General features: G+C 42.8%; 1 protein-coding gene across 3 annotated transcripts in view; it reads right to left on the reverse strand.

Moving 5' to 3' along the window:
• Positions 1-12,720: 12,720 nt before the first annotated feature.
• The window catches only part of LOC142304100 (tetraspanin-15-like), a 262,757-nt gene continuing 255,579 nt past the window's right edge, over positions 12,721-19,898 (reverse strand). For all 3 annotated transcript variants that reach the window (XM_075346136.1, XM_075346135.1, XM_075346134.1), the window contains one exon: positions 12,721-14,532. In XM_075346136.1, the coding sequence (XP_075202251.1) occupies positions 14,326-14,532 (207 nt within the window). In that variant the 3' untranslated portion in view covers positions 12,721-14,325. The remainder of the gene's footprint in view (positions 14,533-19,898) is intronic.

Here is a 19,898-nt window from a genome sequence, read left to right on the forward strand (position 1 = left end):
CTTCATTACTCAGGAGCTCAATTAGATCTGCACTGGGTTCTACTTGGAAAATTCACCCCAGATGATGCCCAAAATTATCTCATTTACATAAAAAATGAAGACAAAACTGAGACCTAAAGAATATTGGGAGCCGTTGAAGACCAACGTTTTAGAAGACCAGGTTTTAGAATAATTTTTGCCCTTTGCCACATCTCTCTGAAGGGGTCCAGTCCTCCACAGTTTCCTACCAAGAGAATTCACTCCAATTTCTGCCAAAAATCTTGTGACGAGTTGTATCAGAGCTGGGAGAAACTACCATGAAAATGCCAAAGTCACAACTCCTAGCGATTTTGCAAAACGTTTACTCCAGAATGCCATCATGAAAGCTTTAATGAATCTGTGCTTTTTGGTAGAGGTGTACTATGAACACTGACTGAAACTGATGGTGTCACTGTCAGTGGTAAGAATATTAAACAACATGTGGTCTTTTCCTGATGATGAAGCCGTTGTAGGCTTAGAAACGCGTTGAAGTAATCCACGACTGCTAATAACTCTTCTGATTGTGGACTCATCATCATCTACCTTTTATCAGAAGGGCAGCGCAAAAAAGGTCCATTTATTTATTCATTATTCTCATCTCCATTGCTCTTGGATCTGCAACAGTCTTACATTACATGAGCTTTTTTACTTCTACCATATGAGCATACCTATTATCTCTTTATTCCCATTCACCACCAGATAAGACCCTATGCCAGACCTGGGCAAGGGGCGGCCCGCGGGCCACATCCGGCCCGCCTACTGTCTGTGACCGGCCCGCCCGTCTTCATCCGGTACAGTGGAGTCAGGCTGCTGCGTGCCGGGCAGGGAGCGATCCTGCAGCTCCGCACAGTGTAGGCAGCGGAACGCAGGAATCCCTCCTCTGTTCCCTGCCCGGCACCTTTCTTTGTGACACACGCACGCGCTCTGATGTTGTCAGTATGGCGCGCGTGTGTCATTTCAAAAGTTCCCGCCCGGCAGGAGAAGAAGCTGCAGCAGCCGGGGCCTGAAGAGAAGCAGCGGCGGGGACCCGTACAAGACCAGCAGCAGCGCAGCCAGGGCCAGTACAAGAGAAGAAGCAGCTGAGCAGGGGGCCCGTACTGAAGTGCCTGAGGACGGGGACAATAACAAGGGAGAGGTAAGTAGTGACTAATAAGCTGAGGAGGGGACAATGGGGGAGGGGGGGAACTGGTGACTAATACTGGGGGTGTAGTGTAGTTTTACAGGTGTAGTATATGGTGTGGATATAGTGGTGTAGTACATGGGGTGTAGTGATGTGGTATATTACAGGTGTAGTGTATATAGGGGTGTAGTGATGTATATTACAGGTGTATATAGGGGTGCAGTGATGTATATTACAGGTGTATATAGGGGTGCAGTGATGTATATTACAGGTGTATATATAGGGGTGTAGTGATGTATATTACAGGTGTAGTGTATATAGGGGTGTAGTGATGTATATTACAGGTGTAGTGTATATAGGGGTGTAGTGATGTGGTATATTACAGATGTAGTATATAGGGGTGTAGTGGTGTACAGTAGTTTATTACAGGTGTATATAGGGGTGTAGTGGTGTACAGTAGTTTATTACAGGTGTATATAGGGGTGTAGTGGTGTACAGTAGTTTATTACAGGTATATATAGGGGTGTAGTGATGTAGTATATTACAGGTGTATATAGGGGTGTAGTGATTATATTGCAGGTGTAGTATATAGGGGTGTAGCGATGTACAGTAGTTTATTACAGGTGTAGTATATAGGTGTAGTGATGTATATTACAGGTGTATATAGGAGTGTAGTGATTATATTACAGGTGTAATATATAGGGGTGTAGTGGTGTACAGTAGTTTATTACAGGTGTAGTATATTGGGGTGTAGTAATGTAGTATATTACAGGTGTATATAGGGGTGTAGTGATGTAGTATATTACAGGTGTATATAGAGGTGTAGTGATGTAGTATATTACAGGTGTATATAGGGGTGTAGTGGTGTACAGTAGTTTATTACAGGTGTATATAGGGGTGTAGTGGTGGACAGTAGTTTATTACAGGTGTATATAGGGGTGTAGTGATGTAGTATATTACAGGTGTATATATGGGTCTAGTGATGTAGTATATTACAGGTGTATATAGGGGTGTAGTGGTGTACAGTAGTTTATTACAAGTGTATATAGGGGTGTAGTGATGTTGTTATTTTACAGGTGTATATAGGGCTGTAGTGGTGGACAGTAGTTTATTACAGGTGTATATAGGGGTGTAGTGATGTAGTATATTACAGGTGTATATAGAGGTGTAGTGATGTAGTATATTACAGGTGTATATAGGGGTGTAGTGGTGTACAGTAGTTTATTACAGGTGTATATAGGGGTGTAGTGGTGGACAGTAGTTTATTACAGGTGTATATAGGGGTGTAGTGATGTAGTATATTACAGGTGTATATATGGGTCTAGTGATGTAGTATATTACAGGTGTATATAGGGGTGTAGTGGTGTACAGTAGTTTATTACAAGTGTATATAGGGGTGTAGTGATGTTGTTATTTTACAGGTGTATATAGGGGTGTAGTGGTGGACAGTAGTTTATTACAGGTGTATATAGGGGTGTAGTGATGTAGTATATTACAGGTGTATATATGGGTGTAGTGATGTAGTATATTACAGGTGTATATAGGGGTGTAGTGATGTAGTATATTACAGGTGTATATAGGGGTGTAGTGGTGGACAGTAGTTTATTACAGGTGTATATAGGGGTGTAGTGATGTAGTATATTACAGGTGTATATAGGGGTGTAGTGATGTAGTATATTACAGGTGTATATAGGGGTGTAGTGATGTAGTATATTACAGGTGTATATATGGGTGTAGTGATGTAGTATATTACAGGTGTATATAGGGGTGTAGTGATGTAGTATATTACAGGTGTATATAGGGGTGTAGTATATTACAGGTGTATATAGGGGTGTGGTGGTGTAGTATATTACAGGTGTATATAGGGGTGTAGTGGTGTAGTATATTACAGGTGTATATAGGGGTGTAGTATATTAAAGGTGTATATAGGGGTGTACTGATGTAGAATATTACAGGTGTATATAGGGGTGTAGTATATTACAGGTGTAATTAGGGGTGTACTGATGTAGTATATTACAGGTGTAGTATATGGGGGAGGTGTAGTGATGTAGTATATTGGGTAGAACTGAGTTAATTATATTAGTCCGGCCCTCTAAAACCATCCCAATTTCTCATGCGGCCCCATGGGAAAATTAATTGCCCACCCCTGCTCTATGCGCTGTGTTTCATTCCCCAGCGTATCCCATTGACTCAGAGGTAAAATCATCCTGCTGTGATTGAGATGAATGATGTACAGGTGTAAAATTTGATTATTAAAATGTGTGCAAAAATTTGGGGATCATTTTTGGAACATGCACACCTTTACTTTTGTCTTTTGTAAAAAAAAATAATTATATATATATATATATATATATATATATATATATAGCTATAGAGATACAAAAAGTTGATAATAATTTGTCAGTCTCACAAGCTAGAAAAGCACACTGTCTCAGACTAGCCTTGGTTTCAGAATTTTTGCTCAGTATGAAAAATATACAGGTGGGACTGTCATCCTGTTTTTGTAGTTCTTTTAGGAATTAAGTAAGGTAAAGGCAGCTGGAAAAGGTGCAGTGCAGTAGCATTGTATGTATCAATTCACAGCCACACAAACTCTACAGCTCCTGCCCTCTTTTAAAGGGAACCTGTCACTAGAATTTTCGCTATTAAACTAAAAGAATCCCCTTCTGCAGCTCCTGGGCTGCATTCTAGAAAGGTGCTATTGGCCTCCCATTCAGACCTACATAATAACTTTATAAAATATTACCTTTTGCTATGGTAATGAGGTTTGCTGGTCCCATGGGCGGGCTGTATTTTGTCTGTTATCCCCCATCCTGCCGCTGTTCGACGTGCCCCAGTGTTCATTTACATAGATGAGGCCACCGCTCTCAGCTTCCGCAGTGCTTTGGAGGTCTCGCGCATGCGCAGTGGCACTATCGCAGGACAGCACTGTTTTCAAATCGCGAGCGCCGGTGATGTTATTGTGCACTAACGGTGGTCTGAGTCAGACTATTACCTGGACCCATTACCTGGACCTCCAGCCGTTAATTCTTAAACAACTTGGTGTTTATTCACCTTTACAACAGTAGGTTTTCTTCTCATAGTCCTTTATTAAACCTGATACAGGTCTATCTGAATTTTTTTACATATTCAGGATAGATTCGTTCTTGAAACTCACTGTGCTGCATCTCTGACCTTGTACTCACCTCTTCCTGTTTCACAAAGATAGTCCTGTTTGATGAAGACCGAATTGGTCGAAACGTCTTGTTTGGACTTTCAATAATGTTTCCTACATAACTTGTGTGGACTTTCAATAACATTTTCTACATAATAAAGGATAACTTTGATTGCAAAGAATTTTTTGTATTTAAAACATCAATATTTATTAGATTAATTTAAAAGTACAAAATAATCCCACACCGTGAGTGAATACACGCAACAAAAACAAAACAAAAAATCGGACACAATGAGGCCACAAGTGGGGACCCCCTTTTATATACGGAGTTTTTGTGGAAATCTCGGTACTGTTTATCTAGATTAGGGCAACAGGTTTAAATGCACCCTAAATCTGTCTGTCCGCTACCTGTCAATGGAGATATAACTTATGTTACACGCACCCTAAAGTTAAAGAGGTGCCCCCATTCCACGACGGCTAGCCCTTTGTAGCTGCCCCTAAGCTCCCTTACTAGTACAGATACAGGTAGCTTAGATGTTCAAATAATTAGTTCAATAGAGAGGTCACTTAACTTAAATACTCTCGCGGCAGCTTAATACATGAGCACAGTCCGAAAAAGACCTAATGAGGCCACAATTGGAGACCTCCACATTTATAGAACTATCAGTACTGTCTATTCAGATTAAGGTAACGGAGTCTAAATGCCCCCTACCTCAAACTGTCCGCTACCTGTCAATGGAGATATAACTTTCGTTACACGCACCCTAAAGTTAAATAGGTGCCCCCATTCCACGGCGGCTAGCCCTTGGAAGCTGTCCCTAAACTCCCTCACCAATTCAGGTATAGGCAGACCTCTCTATTGAACTAATTATTTGAACATCTAAGCTACCTGTATCTGTACTAGTGAGGGAGCTTAGGGGCAGCTACAAAGGGCTAGCCGTCGTGGAATGGGGGCACCTCTTTAACTTTAGGGTGCGTGTAACATAAGTTATATCTCCATTGACAGGTAGCGGACAGACAGATTTAGGGTGCATTTAAACCTGTTGCCCTAATCTAGATAAACAGTACCGAGATTTCCACAAAAACTCCGTATATAAAAGGGGGTCCCCACTTGTGGCCTCATTGTGTCCGATTTTTTGTTTTGTTTTTGTTGCGTGTATTCACTCACGGTGTGGGATTATTTTGTACTTTTAAATTAATCTAATAAATATTGATGTTTTAAATACTTAATGAAGGTAGGACTGCTAGTAAAAATTTGATATACTGCCTCCAAACAAAAAAAAAAAAAAAAATTTCTAGTTTAAAGAATTTTTTGTTTCTACATTAATTGGGGTAGTGTGGCGGAGTTCTTCTTTTCTTTGACATTGTTTTCCTCCAGAGCACCTGTAAGGGGACGCAGGGTCTTAACCTTTTTTATATATTTCTTCATTCAGTCTCATTCACAAATATAAAAAGACAATGAGAAACTTGTATCCAAACCGTGATCAGCCAATAGATTTGCTTTATTTATCCATATAAAAACCATGTAAAAAAAATTCAATTCTTCATAAATAAAAACTACCTAACATAACTCACACACCGGTCAAAACACAAACAGTATTCTAATTCATAACATTAAAAAAAATCATCCCAAACAAATACTTTTTCTTTTTCCATGACAAAGATTACACATGATGGAAGCCATTAAGAAAATCTATGTGGAATATATCCAGGACACAAGAGATCTAGTAACGGTAAACTGGGATACACTGGATTTCTTTTAGGAACTGGTTTGAGGTTCCTATGCGCTATATATGCTCAGCAAAATTACCCTTATCATTTCATGTATTTTTTTAATTTATATTTCTTTGATAGAAAATAACCTGATATTGACAATATTGTAACTTTGGCTAAACTGGTTAAAGGTTGATCTCTAAGACTAGAATTGGGTTTCATTCATATGTCCGGTAAACACAGTGTGAATATGGACTGTGCTGTACAAACTGGTTGCCGATCTCAGGACGCCAATTCAATAGCCAGTTAGGCTGAAGAGTTTGGGTCAGGAGAACGGGGCCGGTCTGTACATCATGGTCTGAAATCCAATAACCAAGAGCCACAATCCATTGTAGGTCATTTTCTAGTTATTAGTCCCTTTATTAACTTTCCCTATGAAAATCCTTCAATCACATAATGAGAAATATTAACCCTTATATGTTCTTTTCTGGAGGAAAACGAAAATTGGAAAATCAGCTTACAGTATTTTATAAAAGAATGATGTTATGTGGTATGGTAAAAAAAAAAAGTTATAAGGCCATCAAGCTCAACTAGACAAGAGCAGTGGGCGTTTATGACTTAGTTCAAATGATCTAAGGAAGGCAAAAATAAGTGTAGACATGGCCTGCCTTAAGAGGTTAAAACAAATGTTGGATTTGTGGGTAGTAGTGTTAATATTTTACTCTAAGATGATGAAAGATACTTATAAAAATGATGTATAACTACACGAGTGCAGAGGTAGCAGTCGTACCCAGACCCTGGAGAACAAGAAGGTCCAACAGTCCCTCTGCTGCCTCAGTATTATATGTGAGACATGGCAATCAGACACTGAGGCTTCAAAGTCGTACCTTTCTCCAACTGTATGTTATATGGTGGTCGTGCCTTTTTCTTACTGTATGTTATATGGTGGTCGTGCTTTTTTCTTGCTGTATGTTATATGGTGGTCGTGCCTTTCTACGGCTGTATGTCATATGGTGGTCGTGCCTTTTTCCGGCTGTATGTTATATGGTGGTCGTGCCTTTTTCCGGCTGTATGTTATATGGTGGTCGTGCCTTTTTCCGGCTGTATGTTATATGGTGGTCGTGCCTTTCTCTGGCTGTATGTTATATGGTGGTCGTGCCTTTCTCTGGCTGTATGTTATATGGTGGTCGTGCCTTTTTCCAGCTATATGTTATATGGTGGTCGTGCCTTTTTCCGGCTGTATGTTATATGGTGGTCGTGCCTTTTTCCGGCTGTATGTTATATGGTGGTCGTGCCTTTCTCTGGCTGTATGTTATATGGTGGTCGTGCCTTTCTCTGGCTGTATGTTATATGGTGGTCGTGCCTTTTTCCAGCTATATGTTATATGGTGGTCGTGCCTTGCTCTGGCTGTATGTTATATGGTGGCCGTGCCTTTTTCCAGCTATATGTTATATGGTGGTCGTGCCTTTCTCTGGCTGTTTGTTATATGGTGGTCGTGCCTTTTTCCAGCTATATGTTATATGGTGGTCGTGCCTTTCTCTAGCTGTTTGTTATATGGTGGTCGTGCCTTTCTCTGGCTGTATGTTATATGGTGGTCGTGCCTTTTTCCAGCTATATGTTATATGGTGGTCGTGCCTTTCTCTGGCTGTTTGTTATATGGTGGTCGTGTCTTTCTCTGGCTGTATGTTATACGATGGTCGTGCCTTGCTCTGGCTGTATGTTATATGGTGGTTGTGCCTTTCTTTGCCTGTATGTTATATGCTGTATGTTATAGTGAAGATATGATTACATATGGCATATGGTTACACCTTAAAGTGAAAAATCTTTAAAATTTCAATGTCTACTTGATCTTGATTTACCACATCTAATTCTTGTATACAGCTAAGCGTTCCTCATAGTCCTCAGTGCAGTCATTAACAATTTCACCCTTCGGCGATTTTCCATTTTTTCCTCCCTTTTTTCAAAGAGACATAACTGTTTTATTTTTCCGTCACTCTAGCCATATGCTATAGGCTTGTTTTTTGCGGGACGAGTTGTACTTTTGAAGGACACAATTCATTCTGCCCCATATTGTACTGAAAAATGGGAATAAATTTCAAGTGCAGTGAAATTGCAAAAAAAAGTGCAATTGCACAATATTTTTTTTTTTTTAATTTACCATGTTCACTGTGCGGTAAAACTGATCTGGCAGTATAATTTCCCAGGCCAGTACGAGTTCATAAATACTAAACATCTATAGTTTTACTTTTATCTAAATCGTGCAAAAAATTCAGACATTTGGAAAAAAAAAATATCGCTTTTGTCGTCATTTTCCAAGACCTGTACCATTCTCATTTTTCAAGATCGAGGGGTCAGCGATGGCTTATTTTTTGCATCTTGAACCATCGTATTTAATTCTAACATTTTGGTGTATATGTGATGTTTTGATCACCTGTTATTATTTTTATTGCAATGTTGCGGCAAAACCCCCCCATAATTTTGCGGTTTTGATTTTTTCAGTTACGCAGTTTACTGATCGGATTAAGTTATTTAATATTTTGATAGACCCACATTTCTGAAAGTGGAGATTATATATTGTTCTATTTTCAATGGGGCAAAAAGGGGGTGATTTTCACTTTTGTGGTTTTTTATTTTTTTAAAACTTTTTCTTTCACTTATTTTTTTTACTAGTCTCCTGAGGGGACGTGAAGCCTGCACTCTCTAATTGCTTGTGTACAGAGCCATTCCCAGCACAAATGATCATCTACTGTGAATGCAGGCGCTCAGCCGGTGTTTACAAGAAGTCAGTCGTGACAGTGGTAATCAGCTGACCCCTCGGTGTCATGACAACCCATCGGCAACCTGTGATCACATCACAGAGCCATCGATGGCGGCAGGGAATGGCGCGATCCCCGCCGGCGTGTGTAGATTGCGCTGTCAGAGATGGACAGCACAATCTAACGTGTTAACACGCGTGGGTGGATCTTTGATCCACAAGCACCTGTCAGCTGATCAGATCAGCCAACATATGCGGGGAAAGATGTGGGCTCAGTGCGTGAGCCCATATCAAAGTCAGAGACACGACCAATGATGTACCTATTTGTCATTGGTCGTAAAGAGGTTAATATTTGTAGAGAATCATTTGCAGGCAAGGACTGCCTGAAGTCTGGAAGCCATGGACGTCACAAATGTTGGGTTCCCTCCTTTGTGATGCTTTTCCAGCACCTACTGCCGCTGACTTCATTTGTTGTTTGCTTGTGGGTCTTTCTGACTTAAGTTTTGTTTTAAAGGGGTATTCCTATCTCCAAGATCCTGTCCCAACATGTAGTAGGCGTAATAGTATTAGGAAATACATCCAATTAGAAATGTAGTATAGTTCTCCTGATATAGCCATATCACTTACCTCACGTGTAGGACATTGCATTAGTTTAGGTATCCATGGCTACAAACAAGAGCAACTAACTGGCACTATATGAGTGAACATAACCATGGATACCTAAGCTGCAATGCCCTGCACATGAGGTAAGAGACAAGGCTATATCAGGAGAACTATACTACATTTCTAAATGGAGGTATTTTGTAATATTATTATTACAGCTACTACATATTGGGATACGATCTTGGAAATGGGAATATCCCTTTAAGTATGTGAAATGCATGCTCAATTGGATTGCGATCTGGTAATTGACTTACACATTGCAGAGTATTCCACTTCTTTGCCTTAAAAACTCCTGGGCTGCTTTCGCAGTGTGTTTTGGGTCATTGTCCATCTCTACTGTGAAACGCCGTTCAATCAATCTTACTGTATTTGGTTGAATCTGAGCAAAACGTATGGCCTTGTACATGTCAGAATTCATTCGGCTGCTTCTGTCTTCAGTCACACCATCAATGAACACTAGTGACCCAGTGCCATTGGAAGCCATGCATGCCCAGCCATCAAACTGCCTCCACCATGTTTAACACAGGATGTGTTATGCTTTGGCTCATCAGCCGTTGCAAGCCTTCTTCATACTTCCTTGTTTCCATCATTCTGGTACAGGCTAATCTTAGTATCATGTGTCCACTGAAGGCTTCTCCAGTACTGAACTGGCTTCCTTAGTTTCTTTTTTGCAAGGTCTAATCTGCCTTTTGTATTTTTAAGGCTGACTAATGGTTTGCACCTTGTGGTGAACCTTCTGTTTTGCTCTAATGGAATCTTCTCTTTATTGTCGTCAGATTCTGAGACACCTACTTTTTGGAGAGTGTTCTTCACTTGGGTGGATGTTGTCCAGCGGTTATTCTTCACCATGGAAATGATTCTGCGATCATCGAAAATTGTTATTTTCCATGCATGTACAGGCCTTTTTAAGTTCCCAAGCTCACCAGTTTGCTTTTTTTTATTGCAGAATGTACCAAACCAGTTGATTTGGTCACTCTTAATATTTCTACTATCTCTCTGTTGGATTTTTTCTTTTTTTTCAGCCTTCTGTTTGGCCTTTTTCTCTTCCATTGAGAGCTGCTTTGACCACGTGTTGTGGCTTCACATTAACAGCTTTAAAATGCAAATGCTACACCTGGAATCAGCTCCAGACCTTTTACCTGCTTAATTGATGATGGACTAATGAAAGAATAACCCATGCAGCCCATTAATGATCTTTTGAGATATGTGTCAAACTACTTTTGGTCCCTTGAATTGAGGCAGCTATATGTTAAAGAGCTGTAATTCCTAAACCCTTATTCCAATTAGGAAGTGAATACCCTCAAATTAAAGCTGAGAGTCTGCAAGAAGAGGGGTCATTTTGACCCTTTTGCTATTTATTTTTCTAAAATTTTAACTAATGAGTTGTTAGTTTTTGTGACTTTTATTTATTTGTGGTAGTGAATATTTTAGGACACAAAAATGAATTCATTTTTCATGGGCCCAGATTTTACAATACATACCTATAAGTACCAAAGGGGTCAATTTGACCCCATACAAAGAAGTAGTGGTAGACAATACACCTAATATTACAAAGTATAGAAAATCACAGTGCTTCTCCCTAGTTGTACAGTATAATTGTATCATTGCATATCAGGGATGATTCACCATTTGGTTTTGTCTAAAATTGTGTAGACATGTTTAATCCTTGTCTCTACTAGTGATTTCTGTCTGCACTTCAGTAGCAAACATTACAGTTAAACTTACAACTATACAGTATAATTTTCTTACTTCTGCGCTCTTAGGGGTACTTTGCACACTATGACATCGCAAGCCGATGGCAGCGATGCCGAGCGCGATAGTCCCCGCCCCCGTCACAGCAGCGATATCTTATGATAGCTGCCGTAGCGAACATTATCGCTACGGCAGCTTCACATATACATACCTGCCCTGCGACGTCGCTATGGCCGGCGAACCGCCTCCTTCCTAAGGGGGCGGGTCGTTCGGCATCACAGCGACGTCACATGGCAGGCGGCCAATAGAAGCGGAGGGGCGGAGATGAGCGGGACGTAAACATCCCGCCCACCTCCGTCCTTCCGCAGAGCTGGCGTGAGCCGCGGTGACGCAGGTAAGCTGATGTTCCTCGCTCCTGCGGCTTCTCACACAGCGATGTGTGCTGCCGCAGGGGAACGAGGAACAACATCGTACCGTCACTGCAGCGAAATTATGAAAATGTCGGACGCTACACCGATGATACGATTATGACGCTTTTGCGCTCGTTAATCGTATCAAAAAGGATTTACACACTCAGATATCGACAGCGACGCCGGAAGTGCGTCACTTTCGATTTGACACCACAGACATTGCACCAGCGATGTCGTAGTGTACAAAGTAACCCTTACAGGTCACTTTTTACAACGTATAGTTGAAGCAAATAGGTCTAACAAACAACAAAATTTTGAAATGTCTTCAGAATTGATCTGAAAACGAGTCAGAAGAAGAAAATCAGGAGCAAATAGATCCAGAGTCTGATGAAGAATATTTTCCTCATGACATTTCCGAAGAATCAGAGTCAAGCAGTAACATGATATAATTGACCATACTGAAGATTCTGGAGGGGATGATGGCAAAAAAGTTATTTTTACTCCAGAGCCTGTACTTTTGAATGGGGGTCAAAATGGTAATGCTAAAATCCGTTAGTGGTAGCTATAGGTTTTATGAAATATGCGGTAGTTCTAGTGTTAAGCTAATATTGATTATAGAACTATATCTTCAATATGTTTGGGTAAACAGCTAAAATGCCATAACTTGTCACTATCTAAATATTTCTGGACCTAACTGTATGTAGACCCCACCTATCCTGACATCAGGGGTCACTTCATCTCCTGTTCTAGCTGGTGAGAGGAGAAATGACTGTGCACTTGTTTTGGAACTCCCATTGCAGTTAAAGGGAACCTGTCACTATATTTGGAGACTGTAAGCTGCGGCCACCACCAGTAAGCCCTTATATACAGCATTCTAGAATACTGTATATAAGAGCACAGGCTGCTGTGTAGAACGTAAAAATCACTTTTCTAATACTCACCTAAGGGCTGGTCCGGTGTGGTGATTGCCGTCTTCTTTCTTCTGAGGCTCATGTGAATAACGGGTCCTATGTCATCCACACTCGCTGGCATTTAGGTCCTGCGCAGGCGCACTTTGATCTGCCCTGCTCAGAGCAGATCAAAGTACTGTAGTGCGCATGCGCGAGCAGTCTTTAACCTTCTCTTGCGCCTGCGCATTACAGTACTTTGATTGGTCCTCAGCAGGGCAGATTAAAGTGCGCCTGCACAGGACCGCAATGCTGGCCTGGGTGGATGACGAAGACGTGTCATTCACACTGGGCTGGGTAGAAGAAGGACAGAGATCGCAGCAGAGAGGAGGCGCTGGACCGCAGAGCAGTGATAACCATCGGACCAGACCGCCCTCTAGGTGAATATTATAAAAGTAATAAATGTGTTTTTTTACATTCTACAGCTCTGCCTGGGCTCTTATATACAGTATTCTGGAATACTGTAGATAAGAGATGGTGGTGGCCGCAACGTATACTCGCCATATCTGGTGACGGTCCACTTTAATATCGCCAGATGGCTTATGCGCCAGGACAGATATTTATGGCATATCCTCTTGTCGAAAGGCAAACCATTTCATTTTTTTGTCCCTGTCATCGTACCTGGACTGGTAGCTGACTAAAGACACAATAACTAATATTGTACATGAGCATAGTATATAACATATACAAAAGGGTGTACATAGGGACAGTAGTGCCACCCATGGCAGTTGTCAGGAAAGGAAAAAAAGCTCAACTATTTTTCCAGAAAGTGTTCATTGGTCATTTACCATTTTTCAAGTCTTCCCAATATGAGTGAATGGATTAGGCTGTAATTATTGACATAACCCATAGATTGGAGAGGTGCCGCTTGAAGAATAAAAAAATGGAAGATCCTTTCCCATCATTCTATATACATCTTCTTTATGTTTGGAAGAAAACATAAAAAAATAATAAGTGGTAAAAAAAAAACCAAAACACTGTACAGTCTGTGTACCAGTGTCCATAAGTTATTGTCTTCTTCTGACACTAATACTAATGGCTCAGAAAGTGCCTTGGATGACTAGTATGCCATAAAGTACTTACGTTCTATATCTAAAAACATACCCCAGGGTTACAGTCCACATTTCAGTATTGGTGCTTACAAGACTTAAAGGTTGCACAGAATTTGGAAGACCTGGCTACTTGCTTCCAAAAACAGTGGCACGCATGTCCCCAGGTTTTGATCAGTATTAGTGCTCAGCTCCATTCACTTCAATGATCAAAACTACAATATGAGACACAACTTATGGACAGATGTGCCACTGTGTTTGGAAGCAGCCATGATTTTGTGATCTTAGGCAACAACTTTAAGCCAAGTTGCAAAAACCTACAAGCTCAATACATGAGCCTGCTCAGAACATGGGCTTCACAACAAAATAATTATTTCTTATGCAAATCAATTATAAGTTAAACTTATAAAATAGTTTACACGGGAGCACAATGTACGGTGAAGCCCTTGTAACTAAAAACATATACTGAAGTTATTACACAAACATGTAAACATTGTACGCCGCCGGTGTCGCGGGTACGTGGGCATCAAGTTACTTCCTTTGTTATTGCATTATAATAATCTTCTATGCCCTTACCAGGAGCACAGATTATTGTAAGGAGTTTGGTTCTCGAGTGATGCTAAAGGGGTGGTCTGAGATCAAGTGAGTGGGGCTGTGCAATACCAGGCGCAGCCTATAGTGGCGCTGTTTCTGAGCATAAAACAGGCAACTGCTTTAAATTCTCAGACGATCCCTTTAAAAGTCACCGCCCGGTGTGTGGCGGCTATCAGTTCCCAAAGGGATTTGGATTTGCCGAATAATCTTCTAGCTCGGCTTTTCATCGTCGCTGTCCATGTTGACTGGGAGGTAGCCTCCTTCCCGTGGGAGGCAGAGACAGCAGCCAGCGCCGCTCAGGTCCAGCTCCTTGAAGTTAAAGTCTTTCATTTTCAGGAATCTGAAGTCTATTTCATCAAAAGCACAAATGTGCTTGAGTTTTCTCCAGAACACATAGGACAATGCAATACCTAGTGCCTGTGACAAAAAAGGGATAAAACAGAATGGTTATATATACAGATATCAGAAAAAGAGTCATCTTTACACAGAAATGGCTCTGAGCAGCCCGGGAGATGTGCAGGAATTGTCATGTCAGTGATGAGTTAGAGGGGTTGTCCTGTGAAAACAAGTTATCACCTATCCATGGACTAGTTAATAGGTTATGGATTGGTGGGGGTCCAACCTCTGGGACCTGAACTGATCAACAGATTGGGGCACTTTTATTTCTGTTAGAATGGAGCGGCAGTGCACATGCTCAACCACCGTTCCACTCATTCCCTATGGGGCTGCTGAGTGTTGTACTCCGCTTTTTCTGGTAACCCCATAGAGAATGATGGTGGTCAAGCATCTGCACTGCCGATCCATTCCAATGGGGATAAAAGTGCCCAATTCTGCTGATCAGCGTGTGTGCCGCCCCCATGGAAGCAGCCGAGCTGCTCGGATCCGGGTTCTCAGTGGCAAGAGGGTCTCCGAATCCCGGGGTAGTGCGGCCACTCAAATGAAGGGGGTATTTACAAGGGATTATAGAGTTCATGACGCCACCCGTGGTGCAGTTGGGAGTACCCGGGGATGATGGAATGAGGCAGCAAGGTGTCGTAGCCCTCCACGGGTAGGGGGAATGCCCCTGGACTCAGTGTGGGGATAAGGTCGTGGGATGCAGGGATCACTCTTGTACTCAGTCCATTAAGCAGACACCGACAATTGGGTAAACTAAGTCTCTGGACACCGCTGTCGCTGAGGTGAGCTAGTTCGGGTCCCGTACCCAATGGTGCTGTCTGGTGATCCGTGACCTGCCTTTTGGCACTAAGTTTACTTCTCTGGTGTCGGTAGTGTGAAACTTGCCGAGTCCCGCTCCCCACTGTGGCTAAGTATGGGAGCTTGCTCTCAGGGCTCACGCTTGAGATTTTCTGGACCATTTTGAATGTAAAGTCCTATCCCCTCGTTGCGCTAGTGCCCGATTTTGGAGCAGTTGGGAACGAATCTTGAAGACTCAGTTCTTCACGGGTAAATTATCGGGTTGCATGCAGCTACTCCCTGACCTAGGGTCCACGTACCCCGTCGTGCCTAGGTCCCAGCCCGGTGATGGTGCAAGGCCGCCGGCTGTCCTGCTCGACAGATCCGAGCCCCTTGCCATGATCCCCTGCGACCGGGGATCCAACTCCTCTAGGCCCAGACCATTATGTGCCACCTAGACAGCTTCTTTATGGGAGTCCCCGCTCCAGATCTCCTCAGAGCTCCTCACAGCTCGAGGGCTACTCTCTCACCACCACTCACTAACTGACTGACTACACTCCTCACCTCCCCGACCAGGTGGGCGACTCTATTCCACTCAAGCCGTCCACTGGTGTGTCTGGTGGGTGTGGTGCAGGGTGTATCTAGGATTTGATTAGCTGATGTAGGCAACACCATTTGGTTAGGGACCCATAACCAAGAGGGAGGTGGATATTGCACGGAAGGGTAGATTGTGTAATACCCTGTGATGACCTGATAGTCCAGGGGCATCACACGTTCATCTCAAAGATCAGGCCCCCACCAATTAATAAGTCTGACCCTACAAGCGTCAAAGGGAATCTGTCAGCAGTTTTTTGCAATCTAATTTGACAGCAGCATAATGTAGGAACAGAGGCCCCGATTCCAGTGATGGGTCACTTACTGGGCTGTATTTTGCTGTTTCAATAAAATCAGTGTCCTATCACCAGGAGATTATCCCTAGAGGACTAGGTGTCTTGTGCCTCCTCGTTCAACCCCACACACAACTGATCAGTTATGGTAGAATCAATTTTCTGCTGGTCACTTAGCAGAGCTCAGAATGTTGAGCCCTGTATAACTCCACCTACACCATTGAGTGGCAGATTCTGTGTACACTGTATATTGACAGAAAACTGTTACTCAGTACTGTGGGCACGTTTGGACCAGGAGAAACAAGACACCAAGTCCTGTAGTAGCCAGTATCTCCGGCTGATAAAACAGTGAATTTATGGGGCATATGGGTAGAATAAGGGTCTCTACCCTGACATGATGCTGCTCTCAGATTACATATCAAAAACCTGCTGACAGATTCAATTTAAGTTGTTAAACAGCAGTGATTGGAGCTATCTTTGGTCGCTGCTGTTAAGGGTACTTTACACGCTGCGATATCGGCACCCATATCAGTAGCGAGCGTACCCGCCCCCGTTGGTTGTGTGTCACGGGCAAATCGCTGCCCGTGGCGCACAACATCGCTAACACCCATCATACGGACTTACCTTCACTGCGACGTCGCTCTGGCCGGCGATCCGCCTCCTCTCTAAGGGGGCTGTTCCTGCGGCGTCACAGCGACGTCACACGGCAGCCGTCCAATAGCAGTAGAGGGGAGGAGATGAGCGGCCGGAACATGCCGCCCACCTCCTTCCTTCCTCATTGCCGGTGGACGCAGGTAAGGAGATGTTCGTCGTTCCTGCGGTGTCACACATAGCGATGTGTGCTGCCGCAGGATTAATGAACATCATCATACCTGTGGCAGCAACGATATTAAGGAAATGGACGACGTGTGAACGAGCAACGATTTTTCACGTTTTTGCGCTCGTTGATCATCGCTCATTGGTGTCACATGCTGCGATGTCGCTAATGGCGCCTGATGTGCGTCACTATCGACGTGACCCCGACGATATATCGTTAGCGATGTCGCAGTGTGTAAACACCCTTTAGAGGCAGATGCCGGCTTATTAACACAGCAGGCACCCTCTATGTGTGGAGTGGGCTCGGGCCCCTTCCCAATGTCAGAAGGATTTTCTCCATTAGACTATGTGACCTAAAAATATTTGTCTCAACTTAGTAATTAAAATGCAGCACTGCATAGCTATATAAATACATAGAAAAACATACACTCAAAATATATGGACACATAAAATGTACTTTAAAAGACTTCAACATCAAATGCGAATAATCCTGAGTGTATCCAGATATGTAAGGTTCACTAAAACTGACCCTGGTCCATTGATTGACATGGATGATGCCTACAAAACTCTAGGACTTGCTTGGATGAGTAGAAGCCTGGCACATGTGCCGCGTTTGCCCTTCCGTGGGCAGAGAACTCAACTTTGGTCTTGACTTGGAAGCGAGCACAGGAGGGGCGAATGCGCACACAAACTGATTGCTCTGCGCCAGTCAGCAGCCTTTACATTATTCAACAGACGGTTTTTCTCAAAGAACCTTTTAAACACGCAGCCCTACATCTGAATAATCAATAAATTTGTAGAGAGACAGGACGCCAACTAGGTACAACCAGCTTTTATCCCTCTGACAGATTCCCTTTAAATTAAATATAACAACAGTAGAAAGGAACATTAGCGAGGCAATAATATACCATGAATCTTCTTCATAAACCACAAATTTAAATGAACTTTTATTTATACCAGATGAGCTGTGAAAGAAAACCCCTTCTGTATACCGTCCGCACCTTCGAGAACATAATTTTTATTGTAGTTTTTGAAGATCAAGTAATTTAACATACATATCACACATGTAAAATTTAAGGCTCTATTCACACTTTGTCTTTACAAATAAATAAAATATATGATGGTAACTTAAAAAAAGAGGCGAAAATTCCATCTGTGAAGACAGCCTAAGATCTCCGACATATGATTAAAGGACCTACCTAACACATGATCAGTATGGCTCAAGAGACAAGGGCAAACATACAGGTGGACCGAGGGGTACACTACCAACCACAGGCATCCCACATGGAGAAAAGGACCAACATTGTAATACAATATGTTATAGTGGTTTCGGTAGTAAAAAGCGGGAATTGTGTGTCAGCCAATCAGAAGAGCGAGAGGCAAAAGAGCGCCAACTTTCAATTGTGCACATGTATTAACGAGATTATGGTGCACTACATACTCTAACAGTATTTAAAGGGGTTTTCCACCGTTATGATACTGATGATCTATCTTTTGGGATGGTCATCAATATCAGAGCTTAAGGTGCCGAATGTGGGACCCTCACTGATATCAGCCACAAGCAGGGTTGCACTGTTTAGCGGTAAAAACAAAAATGCAACTTAAAAACTATCTAAGAATAACTTACCAAAACACATAAATGCACCAAAACCATATCTGATCAGTAAGAAGAGACACATAATGCACTCAAACAACACTCAACTATAGTAACAAGACAGAAAGAAACATACAGAATTATTATATCCTAAGCTGATATCATTTTGGTCAATCAATACATAAAGTTTATCCCAGTGGTGTAATGTGGAGGTTTTCTTAGTGTATTAGTATATGACTTGTTTTTCATGAATACCCTGTGGATTTCATGTATAGCTCTCTCTCAATTGTGTTTATCAGTTTAGAATTTTTTATACATATACTAGCTGTAGTACCCGGGCGTTGTCCGGGATAGTAACTGTCTCTCTGTCTCTCTCCCAGTCTCTGTCTGTCTGTCTCGCTGTCTCTTTCCTTGTCTGTCTGTTTCTATCTCTCTGTCTGTATTTGCATCAGTCTGTTTCAATCTCTGTATCTGTCTGTCTCTCTCTCTCTGTCTCTTTGCCTGTCTGTCTCTTTGCTCGCCTGTCTTTTTGCCCGGCTATCTTTTTGCCCCTCTGTCTTTGTCCAGCTGTCTCTTTGCCCAGCTGTCTCTTTGCCTGATCTGTCTCTTTGCCGGGCTGTCTCTTTGCCGGGCTGTCTCTTTGCCGGGCTGTCTCTTTGCCGGGCTGTCTCTTTGCTCGCCTGTCTTTTTGCCCGGCTGTCTTTGTCCAGCTGTCTCTTTGCCCAGCTGTCTCTTTGCCCAGCTGTCTCTTTGCCCAGCTGTCTCTTTGCCTGATCTGTCTCTTTGCCTGATCTGTCTCTTTGCCGGTCTGTCTCTTTGCCGGGCTGTCTCTTTGCCGGGCTGTCTCTTTGCCAGGCTGTCTCTTTCCAGGGCTGTCTCTTTCCAGGGCTGTCTCTTTCCAGGGCTGTCTCTTTCCAGGGCTGTCTCTTTCCAGGGCTGTCTCTTTGGGCGGCTGTCTCTTTGCCCGGCTGTCTCTTTGCCCGGCTGTCTCTTTGCCCGGCTGTCTCTTTGCCCGGCTGTCTCTTTGCCCGGCTGTCTCTTTGCCCGGCTGTCTCTTTTCAGGGCTGTCTCTTTGCCGGGCTGTCTCTTTGCCAGGCTATCTTTCCAGGGCTGTCACTTCCAGGGCTGTCTCTCTCCAGGGCTGTCTCTTTCCCGCTCTGTCTCTTTCCAGGGCTGTCTCTTTCCAGGGCTGTCTCTCTCCAGGGCTGTCTCTCTCCAGGGCTGTCTCTTTCCCCGTCTGTCTCTTTCCCCGTCTGTCTCTTTCCCCGTCTGTCTCTTTCCCCGTCTGTCTCTTTCCCCGTCTTTCTCTTTCC

The sequence above is a fragment of the Anomaloglossus baeobatrachus genome, chromosome 4, assembly GCF_048569485.1.
Source record: "Anomaloglossus baeobatrachus isolate aAnoBae1 chromosome 4, aAnoBae1.hap1, whole genome shotgun sequence".
NCBI classification, from domain to species: Eukaryota; Metazoa; Chordata; class Amphibia; order Anura; family Aromobatidae; genus Anomaloglossus; species Anomaloglossus baeobatrachus.